This window comes from Tyto alba, unplaced genomic scaffold (assembly GCF_018691265.1).
Source record: "Tyto alba isolate M040663 unplaced genomic scaffold, T.alba_DEE_v4.0 Super-Scaffold_9, whole genome shotgun sequence".
Classification (NCBI taxonomy): domain Eukaryota; kingdom Metazoa; phylum Chordata; class Aves; order Strigiformes; family Tytonidae; genus Tyto; species Tyto alba.
Genome location: NW_024881330.1, coordinates 36,999,356 through 37,010,661, shown reverse-complemented (window position 1 = coordinate 37,010,661; position 11,306 = coordinate 36,999,356). Strand labels below are relative to the sequence as shown.

The following is an 11,306-nucleotide window of genomic DNA, read 5'->3' as shown; positions in this document are numbered from 1 at the left end:
ATACTCTTCAAAGCTGTTTTATGCTTTTTAAAAAATCATATGAAAAAATAAGATATGTCTTTTTCATTTTTTTTTCCTAAAAAAAACCCAAACAACCAAACAAAAACCAAACAGGTAAATGCTGGTACAGCAGAATCAGTTATTGCAGAAGAACAGAAGTGTCAAATCCCAAGAAGCATGTTTTTTGTTTGTTCTTCTCTAGAGAGAGGAAAATAAAGCTGGTTATGACCCTGCTTCCGGAAAAGGTGGGGAACTAATTACTTGAAGTGGAGAAAGAAGAAACAAATACTGCTTCTTTGGTGTAGCCGTTAACTCATTACTCCCCGTCACCAACTGGAAATTTCTTATTTACTCCAGTGGGTTTTGGCTGAGAGCCCCTGGCTCTTGGAGGGAGCTCGACACAACCTGCGACCAGGGTGCACCTACACAGCGACGCACGTTATGTATTAGGATGCTCGGCGTCGCTAATTGGGAATTTCATCGGTGTCGTAGGAAAGACAACCCTGTAAGATTTAAAAATAATTTAAACAACGTTAAGGAAAAGCGCTGGCTGTAACCCCTGTACCCCCATTCCGGGCTCGGCTGAGCGACTCGCTTCTCCCCCCCCCCCCCCTCCACTCGCTGAAGTTTGCGAGTGGCGGTCAGGCCCTTCACGCCGGGCGGCCCACGGCGCTCCCCCCTCCCCTCAGGCCTGGGGGGGGGTGAAGCGGGACCGGGCGGGGTGCCTGCCAAAACGCGGGGAGCGGGAACCGCGCTCCGCCGGGGGCAGAGCCCGTCCCCGTGAGGCGGCGGAGGGAAGGCGGCAGCGCAGCCCCCGCCTCCCGCCCGCTCTCCTCCCCCTCCCCTCGCTCCCGCCTTTTGTGCGCCGGAGCCCGGGCGTCAACGGGCGCCAGCGGCCGCGGCTGCTGGCAGGAGCCCCCGGCCATTGGCTTCGGCAGCGGCGCCGTGGCGAGGGCGGCAGCCCCAGCCGCGGCTCTTCCCGTCGCCAAGGCGCTGCCAGGCACAGGCACACACAGACAGACAGACAGACAGACGGGCTCGGGGGCCGCCTTTGCAGCTCTTCTCCTCCCCGCACCATGCTCCGCTCCGGGCAGCGCCCGCCCGCTGCTCCCTAAGGGCTGCCGCCCCGCGCCTGGTTAAAGCGGGCGACCGGCACCTGGTTCCCCCCCCCCTTCCCCCTTCCCCCCCGGTTACCTGAGTTAGCTCCGTCCCGGGGAGTTGGGGCTGCCGCCCCTTCGCAGCGCCCCTCCCCGCTCCCGCGGCGGCAGCCCTTGGGCGGCGGGGGGAGCCGGCAGCCGGAGGGACAGCAGCCGCCGCCAGGGGAGCGGAGCTCCAGCCCCCGCCTCCGGAGCTCTTCATGGCGTCTCACCAGCAGACCAGGATCCAAGCCTACCTGGAGAAGAATAAGATCGGTCCCCTCTTCGAGGTAAGGTGCGCTCTCGCCGGCCGGCTCCTCCGCGGCGGGGGTGCCCCCCCCCCCCCCCCCCCGCGATGGCCGCGGGTCCCCGCGCAGCACAGGTGAGCGCAGGGGAGGGGACGAGTTTGAGGCGCCGCTTCGGCTCCTGCCCTCCGGGGAGGGGAGGGCAGCGCCGGTACCCCCTGCCCCGCCGCCTCGCACCACGCGTGTGCCCGCCTCCACGCCCCCCTCCGAGCGCCGGAGCTCCGCGCAGGATGCGCCCCGCTTCTTCGCCCCGCCACGGACGCGCGGGTCGTGAAACAGGTGCCGCTTCGCCGTGGCGCTCGCAAGTGTCGTGTGTGGTTTCCCGCCGCGCCGCGTCCCCTGGAGCGGCGAGCCGCGCCGCGGGGGGGGGGGGGGGTGGGCGCCGCACGGCCCGTGGGCGAGACCCGCAGCGCTGCCCCTCCGTGACCGGCTGGTGGGGACGGGGAGGTGGGTGCCTGCCCACCGGGAAACCCGCCCTCCGGACCGGGCGCTCGGGAGGAAATCTGTCCTGCGAAAAGTCCGTGTCGATGGTGTTTTCTGAAATTTTCATCTGCAGCCGTACACTTGGGAACGATGTTTTTTTTTTTTTTGCTGTAGGTTTCCCTTGGTCTTGCAAAGATGCACTCGCTTGGATTTGTAGATGCACAGATGTGCAGAGTTTACTATTTCTGTGCATGAGCTATGAATACTTAGAATTTAAAGGGATACTAGGGCAATCGTGGTTATTACCGTTCTATCATCCTGTTTCTCATACAGTTTTTTGCATCTAAATGCACATATGCTATACTCGGGCAGAATTATCTCAAGACACGAGTCTCCCTTTTTCAGTATTTAACTTGCTCTCAATCAACCTTACTATCTGTGAAATCTCTTTTATTTTGGTGTGGTGGATGCCTTGTCTTCAGTGTATGTTTTGGGTGGCATTTGCCAGCCCTTATAAGAAAGGTTCAAATTTTGTTAGAAAACTGCTTGCTAAGGATCAGTTTTAATATCTTGCATGGACTGGGGCTGTTGTGACAGATAGGTTGGCTCAGTGTCAGAAGTGTCAGATATTTTCATTTTGCAATAAATAAAATCCCATTTGATGGAACCGTAACTGGCTACTAGGGAACAGCAGGTAATTTTTCTAGTTCTGGAATTCATAGAAACTGAAACATTTGTGCGGTTCAATTGCTGAATAAAAGACTGTTCAATCAACACAGTTGCTAGGGCTATATATGTAACTGACTCCTGGATATTTCAATGGGAATTAAGTGCCTTGGGGCTGTTGAAGAGTTAGGCCCTAAACAGCTGTCATTTCCTTCTATATTTTCTTAACCCATTGTTTTACACATTAAAATTCAAAGTGCTTGACATCACTGTTCTGAATCACTGCATTTTAACCTAGTTTCTCAGTAGTGTAAGATGTTCATCTCTATTGTTTAAATAGGAGGATGCTTTAGTTACCCTTAGCGGAGGAAAAAAAAATGCAGAAGTTGTATTTGTTACAACATTTCATACATCGCTAAATATTTCACCAATCACTATAATGTAGGAGTTTCATCATGGTAGAAAGAATCTGTGGAATGCTCTTTGCATAACCTTGCAGGCTGTCTACAGGTTGTTAATGCACTCCTGTATGCCAGGAAGAGATTTTTGTGTGAAATCCACTTAGACCTGAATACTGGGGGATGGATTTAAAGTACATTGCTGTAGCATTCATGTAGCTGTTTAAAGTTATTTTAATCGATAACACTGGGAGGAAGAGGATCGTAATTCTTACCTCCTCCACTTCCTGATTAGCTATTTAAAACTTACTTATAAATTTCATTTTGGTGATGTATTTTTTGTTCTCAACAGTTTTTTGAAAATCTACAACCTGTGCTTGATCTTTTAGTCCTTAGTAAGGGGAAGACATGTATTTGAAGTTGATGGGAATTGGTCGAAGACTATGCACAGGGTGAAGCTTATGCTCTATACTAGTATTCCTATTAGATACGCGTTGTGGTGTATCAAGAATACCCTGTATTCACAGTTGGATATATTCACTAACGCATAAGTTTTTTTCACGTCTCTAGAAGTTCTGACACATTGAGAAGAGAGACCTATGCTTCATCTTTCATTCAGGAACAGCTAGCATTTTCTTACACCACTTCTGGTTTTGATGCTAATTAATCACCACTTGTCATGGATGACAGCCATCTTTTTTTGCAGTGAGTACTAATTTTCTAATACCAACTCAGAACAGAGTGGTCTTGGATTCAATTTTCTGCAGTGTTATTTGCTGAGCAGGTTGTGACTGTAATCGCTCGATAGACGCTTCAAGCCAGCATTTTAGGGAATGCATAAAATAATACTGGGTAATTGAGGACAGTCGCAGTAAAGAAGAAAGTTGAGGGAGGACATGCAGGCTTTCTGAGGTGAAGGCAGGAATGGTGGTACACAAACAGATGGTATTGCATACTTCCATAATGACTGGTCAGTGATTAGGAGGACTCTACACCATAGATCTTAGACAGTTACGCAGGCACCATTAGCTGATGGCTGGAACAGTCCGTGGTTTCCTGATGAAGTACAATTCCCCTGCATTACAGTCAAGAGCAGTAGATGCTGCTACTTGCCAGTTGGTCATTCTGTTCTGGTTGCTTGCAGTTATCCTGGTCCTGTTTCTTTGTTCTGTCCTGTATTTGTGGCCTTTTGTTGCTGTGGTTAGGGCTTTTTGTGCTTCCTTAACCAGCAGTATCTACTTAAGAACATCTGTTCTTTTGGACTTTGCCCCTTTTTCTTTTTTTTTTTTTTTTTTTTTTTTTAACCTTCAGTGCATGCTGCATATGCAGATCAGTTCAGTTTTATTTCTTTGCTGAAGTTTTGTATGGTTTGACACTTGAATTACCTTTCTAATTTGTGTAAAAGAGAAGCGCTGACATGTGAGATGAAGGAAGACTGTAGGCCCTCCCTTGGTTAAAAAGTTGTTTCCATCTCTATAAAGAAAGGTAGGAGTAACCTTCTGGAGAAAGAATTAATGAGCTTAGGCTGACTCAGCAGGCATCAGTCTTCTACTGACTACCAGTACCTGTTAACGGGTAGTAGGAAGTCCTATCCACTCAGCTATGAATGGTAACACACAGATTCACTTGATTCCAAACATTTTTACTAGTTGAATTCTTATTTATGGCTTAGAGGTGGGAAGGAAGGTGGGTGGGAATTGGTGTGTACATCTGAGACTGTGTCAATTTTGAGACTTAAGACAGATTGCAAAACAACTTCAATACTTCAGCCTCATTTCCCCCTGTTGAATGTAGGTCCTCAAATCATGGTTTTTCAAAACTGTTGCTTGTCTGCCATTTCATCTTCCCGGTGCCTATGGCTTTTGCAGATAAAATTCCTGTGAACTTATAGGTCAACTTCTAAATGCCCCAGGCCATGCAGGTGTTGTTAGTGCTGATAGTAATGTCTTAACTCCTTAAATTCCGTCAGGTTTCATGAGCTGGCTTATCCTGTTTTGTGTAGGTTCTGTGTGTTGTGGCTTTATTTTTTTTTCTTTTGCTTTTGAAAGCTTTGACATCTTTCTGTAAGAGATATTGGCATCTGAGAATACTGTGGTTAGACACCTAGTTTAGATTTGAGGAATGCCCTTTAGAAACGCCTCTCTTCTTGGATTTTTGTGGTAACACGTAGCATAGCACTACCTGATTTTTTTTAGATTTCTTCTTTTTTTTTTTTTTATATATATATTTAACTTGGAATGTAACAAGAATTCTAAATATGAATTATTTCTGCAATGAAGCTTCACTGTTGTTTTTTTTCCATCTTTCTAAAATGTGAACAGGAGGTGTGTGCCTAAAATTGGCTGGGACAGAGTATTCAGAATCAGCACCCACTCATTTCTGTCTGAGTGAAGTATTGACCCACTTTGCATTTCAAGCATCCAATCCAACACATTCTTTTTGTGTGCTAATAATCTCAATGAATAATCCTGCTGTCTGTGAGTATCTATACATCTAGACTTCTATATGGCTGTGTCGCTTCAGCATCCAGTTGTGTTCTCATTTGGGCAACCTGACAGTTTCTGTGAATTTGAAAGCTGGATCAGCACTCTTAAGAACAGATTGCAATAAATCTTCAACAGCTCTGAGATAAATTTAGTGTTTTGGAATTTTCTTATTTATAGAACTGCAGCTAAAAAGCATCCGACAGGTACATTGTTGTTATGCAAACCAGAAGACTGTAATTTCTTTGAGTTATAAAAAGCCAGAATAACTCTCCTCAAAATAAACATAACAAACCCTGGGTTACCTAAGAATTTTTCTTGAAGTAATATGGGTTTAGAACTGTAATTTTTATTTTGAACAACATAAAGGCTGTGTTCTTATTACCACAATTACCTTGTTTTCTTTTAGCAGACAGAATTCCTGAAGCAAATATAATAGGAAGCTAATATTGTTAAATTTATGGTATGGTTTTTTTTTTCTTTTTTTTTTTTTTTCCCTAAATGAGATGGCATTATTGTTATATATTATGTACTGGCTTCCATTATTTAATTGAAATAAAATAACTATGCTTCTGACTTAAACCTTAACACATCCCAATGCACATCTCTGGTGCCTCACAGTAATAATAGTGCACCTTGTGACTGAGTTAGTCAAAGTTCAGGAATTTTGGAGTTTGGACCATCTTCTGAAGCACAGTTTGCCCTCAATTCTTAAATATATGAACGTAGACACAGCTAAACTGTCTCAGTTACCAGTTTAAGATTCCTCACAGTATCAAATTACATTATGAGTTGCAATATCTGCAATGTGAATGATAGGGATGCTCTTTAATTGTTTTCTTTCAAACTTGCTCAAATCAACTTTTATCTTATTTTGATGTTATGCTTAGTTGGTTAGATTCTGTTGCTAGCATGAAAGGGTCTGTATTGTGGATGATGTCAATTTACATGGAGAAGCATTTAATTTCAGGCAGCTAGATGGAGCCTTTGGAAGACCAGGCTTTTCAGTACTCAGACATCACAAACAAAATTTTAGGTACTAGTTGATAGCCTAGTGACATTGTTTCAGCTTGTAGTCTGTTTTTCAGAGGAGCCCATACTAGCTCTTTTTCGAAGGGTGTGTGGAAACCAGCAGTGATCTAGAAATGCTGCAGTGTTACACAGTGGGGGGTAGGGAATCATATATAAGTTCTAATTTTTTTTTGTTGCCTGCTACAGTAAGACTTTGTGGTAGCCTTGATGTGCACTGAAGTAAAAGACTTACTTAAGGGGAATGAAAGTCAAATGGGAAGAAATGGTGCAGAGATGTCATTTGATTCTGGGAGAATTCACTGTGCGTTCTGATAGTTGCCTCAATAAGGTTGTCTTTAAGAGAAAACAAGTGAAAAACCCTAATTAAAACTATTGACAGACCCTTTTCCATTAACAAACAGTTCCATAAGCGATGGCTTTATACTTTTTGGTTGGGTTTTGTGGTGACCAGCAAGATGCAAAAATTGTCATAAATTTCCCTGTGGATGAGGCATTCATAATTATTCTCTCCTGTGGAATTTGGGTTTAAGAAAAGAGGTTGTTCCTGAATAAGGAAAATCACATGCTTTGGTCTTGCCACCCGACTAGTTAATCTCTCAACATTTGAAAGAACTTGTATTTTTCTGGAGTCTGCTCCTCTGGGAATTTGTCTGAAATTAGCTGAAGGTTTAAGAATATATTGGAAAGAGACAGTCAAAGAGATCACAGATACAGGTATGCATTTGTGTGGTCACAAACATAGATAATAAGCACATAAACTTTGTTTCCATCGTGGCAAAAACATTACTTCCCCGAAAGGAAAACGTGCACTTTCTTAATAGCCTTTTTTTTTTTTTTAAAAATCCTTTTGGGAACAAGAGACCCAAAGAAATAAAAATCAGTTATATTCTTTGTCAAATAGTAATAATTAAAGTTGAAGAACTGTATGTAAAATATGGAATGATAAACTGAAAGCATCATAGTAACTTCCTTTTGTTACGTTAACTTTAAATGTTTTGAAACTCTCAAAATGACAATTACTTTGTTTCTTGAGAGGGGGAGCAAAAGCATAACTAGCTTGCTTCCAAGTAGCTGGGAAATGAGAGCTAGTTTTCAGTTGAAATGCTCTCACCATCCTGTACCAGCAGAGCCTGGCTGCTCAGTGCTAAGGTCTAGAGCTAGCAGATGTTCCTGTTTAAAATAAATATAAATGTTTAAAATAAAATAAAATGTCATGAGGCATGTCTTTGCTCTAGGACGTGCACTGAGACAATGATGATTTTGAATTGTTGTCTGACAACCCCCATAGTAATGAATTAGTTTGGATCCAAATAAGCCTATTACTATTGCTCTTTTTTAATTTGTGTTTTATCACATTATGAAGTCTCTTCCAAGTTTTGGATGATATTTAATGCATGGTGTTAATTAAACCTGAAGTAAGCTCTTCAACTGTTTTGTTTCTTTTGATTAATCCAGTCTTTTGGTGCAAAGGACAAATGTAAATGTCAAATATTAAATGAAAAACTGTAATGGCTTTAACTCCGTCTTTATTTTTTTCTAACATATTCTTTGCTGTTACTAATTTATGCTTTTTCCAGTGGGCTAGATGCTATCCATACCCCAGAGTCAGCGCAGTCTCAGCCTTCCGGTTGTTTTGGAGCTTCTGAGGGGGAAGGGGGCAGCTAGTACCTTAACTGGCTTTTCTGCCACGTGTGATGTGTTTCTTTACTGTCCTGGAGCAAGTGGGTTTCTTAGTTAGCTTCTTTATCTTATCATTGACCGAAAAGACACACCCAGAAAGACACTTGTTATTAGTGCTTGCTTCTTTTAAAAGTGTTACTTTGTAAATGGAAATGTTTTTTTTTTAAAAAAAAAAGTTAATATTTCAGAGCATTTTAACATCGTGTTCTTTTACAGTTTGCTTCTAATTCCGAAGATCTAATCAATACTCTTTCCCCTTTTTCAATGTCTTTTTTCCCACTTGGTACTTTCCATTTTATGTCTTGTTTATGCAAATGAAGAGATGGGGATCAATAATTTCTTGTTTTCATTTGTCTAGTGATTTTTTTTTTTTTTTTTTTGTATAGTGATTTTTTTGGGTGTGTTGTGTGATATTTTAATTTTTTGGGAAAATGTAGGTGCTTTTGTATGAATGAGTGGTAATGGAGATACTTTGTTATGTCTGGACTTGAGAGGTGGTTTCAGTCATTTTTGTGTTCACCAACTTTTGGAACAAAGACTATCCAAACGCCTTAATGTCTGTAATATCCTGATAAAAATGAGGTTTTATTGACTGTATTCTGTATCATCCCCCTTTGCATGGATGCACACTTTCTTATTCTCCTAGTTGTGAAGTATGAGATGGGGATATCTTCAGTGTTAAAAGAAGATTCTTCTCTACCTGAAACCACGAGAAAGTTAAAACACAGCTGAAAGCAAAATAATTTTCAAATAGAATTGTTAGAAAACTTGGCCTCCTGCCTAAAGGCAGTGTGCTGTTTCATACATTACTGAAGGGGATGAAAAGCAGCACTGGTTTGATAGGAGGAACCTATCCCATAGGAGGTTCATGAGTTTATTTCTAGGATGTAGGAAAAGAGCATGATGAATTGAAATATCTCTATGCCTTTGCCAAGACAACCCAACATCTAGTTCTGCTCTCAGTATAGAGGGTAGTATCCTTCTAAAAAGCTTGCAACAGTCACATTTTTGATGGCCTTAACTCTTATGTGAGGTACCATATACCATGCTCTGTTAACTTCTCCTTTGGTTACTCAGTTTCACTTACTAACAAAAGTGTTGAGGCAGAGTGGTTAGGCTGAAGTTACGCTGCCCCTCTGGTTTTGCTCTTCTGTTGGTTGGGCAGTTTTCTTTCCCTATTCACATCTTTGCATTAAACATAGACTTTCCAGTGAAGCACCTCAGTTTTGAACATAATTTTATGTAGCACTGTAAGAAAATGTGTTGCAGTTATGGGAAATGTCCATACAAAATGAAGAATGCATGATAACTTGCTTACCCATGACAAGTAGAAGGCTATTTTACATTATCCACCTCTTACAAAATTTCTGTCCAGACGGAGAGTGGAAATTTTTACCTTCTTGTGTATTTACATGAAGCATTCTTTCTCTCTCCTCATTTTGCCAGCACCCTGCGATATTCAATGAGTAAAATCACTCTATTCATGCACCAGATTTCTCTATAGTGGATGGAACAATAGGCTTATCAAGCTCTCTTGTTGGCTTCTGGAGGAGCTGTTTTCTGGGGCAGGAATCATGATAGTTTGGGCTTTTCAGCTGTGTTGGAGTCTTTTTAATTGAATCATTCCTCCTCTCATAGCTTTACTCCAGACACTCTGATGGATTAGTAATCAGAACTGCAGGTTGTGAGGCTCATCTGATAGACGGTTGCTGTAGATCTTGTTCATCTCCATTGCTGGCTGCCTGTTCTGGCTGTCCTTGTTTCAGAACTGGCGGTTGTCTCGTACTACAGTTACCCAGTTTGGGGAGATGAAATAGAAGAAAAAGAAGTTTGCAAAGAAGTGAGAAGTGTTCAGTTGGTTTAGCTTGATGGGTCACCGTGTGGTCTGACAAAGGAGCACAGCATTGACTCAGGAGAGAAAATGGAGGTAGCCAGAGGGTGAGGGGAAGGAGAGGAGCACAGCTACCTCTTTCTTCAGTAGCAAGTTGCTAGATGTGCATAAGAGATCTCCAAATCAGTCCATGAGTTCTAACTAACTACTCAGCCCTGTATACCAGGAGCTTAAGTTAGCTTCATATGGATCTTGCCTTTTTAAGGCACAATTCCCATAGGTCAGGAAAATGTCATGGACCCCAGCCCAATCCCTTCTGTGAATGAGCAGAAGAGGGAGTTGAATAATTAGGGAGGATGGCCTAACAAATTAGGAGGAAATGGAACATATGAATACACTGAGGGTGAAAGTGATAATGGGCAGGAAATGTAAGGGGATGGGATGGCAAAGATTAATGTTACATTACGAATGCATTATTTTTCTTTTATTTATTTTTTTTTTTTTTAATTCTTATAAACTCAGTCCCTACAGTCAAATGGTTCCCTAGGATCTGTACTTTTTTTTTTTTTTAAAAAAAAGAAAGGTTCTAGTGCTTGTGGTTGCTGAGGGTATGACTGAAGGGTGAGAAACGTAGGGCAAATACAACAAAATATAACTTCTTATCTAAAGAAATGTGCATGTTTTGCAGTGACTGACTCATACTTCTAGTACTTGATCTTGGCAATACTGCTTGGGTATAGATTTGCCGGGGAGTTAAAGGTGTCCTTAGTGCTACTATTAACACAGGCTGCTGTGCCACAAACTCCTTCATCAAGATTGCATTATGCTCCAGTTTGATAGGTGTCTCTGCTGACATTTGTATGAGTGGAGAGGTAAACTGGTGATTGTGAAGGATTCCTCCGGTCAGGTATTTATCTCAAAGAAGGGAATTCTAAATTAAAAGTTCTGTGTTTCTTCTGGTGCACAAATGCAGAATAGCTACTCTGTATTGTTGATAGGAGAATTCATCCTAGAAGCCTAAATAAGGGGAAGCTCTCTCTTCTGGAGCCTTGGGAGATAGTTCATAGAACTGAAAAGGAAAGGTATTTTAATCTGATTTCTTCAGGAGAGAACCTAGGGAAGCAATTATGGATAGTGCAGTTAGGAAGAAAAAAATTTGAGGCAGATTCTGGGGTAGTTTTGTAAAGGTGGAACTGAGGGGGCATAGGTGTGAGTAAGGCTATAGTTTAATTTGAAGGAGATGAAAAGAGAGAGACCGGATAAGATTATTGGATTTCTGTGACTGCGTTTACTGGGGTTTCTCAGACTGAAATGTGTGTGTTCATGTGCATGTCCTATGCAATGCATATAGA

General features: G+C 42.5%; 1 protein-coding gene across 3 annotated transcripts in view; it reads left to right on the top strand.

Moving 5' to 3' along the window:
• Nucleotides 1-873: 873 nt before the first annotated feature.
• CUNH8orf34 (chromosome unknown C8orf34 homolog) overlaps nucleotides 874-11,306 on the top strand; it is a 172,094-nt gene continuing 161,661 nt past the window's right edge. For all 3 annotated transcript variants that reach the window (XM_042786202.1, XM_042786200.1, XM_042786201.1), the window contains exon 1: nucleotides 874-1,426. In XM_042786202.1, coding sequence (XP_042642136.1) covers nucleotides 1,358-1,426 — 69 coding nt within the window. In that variant the 5' untranslated portion in view covers nucleotides 874-1,357. The remainder of the gene's footprint in view (nucleotides 1,427-11,306) is intronic.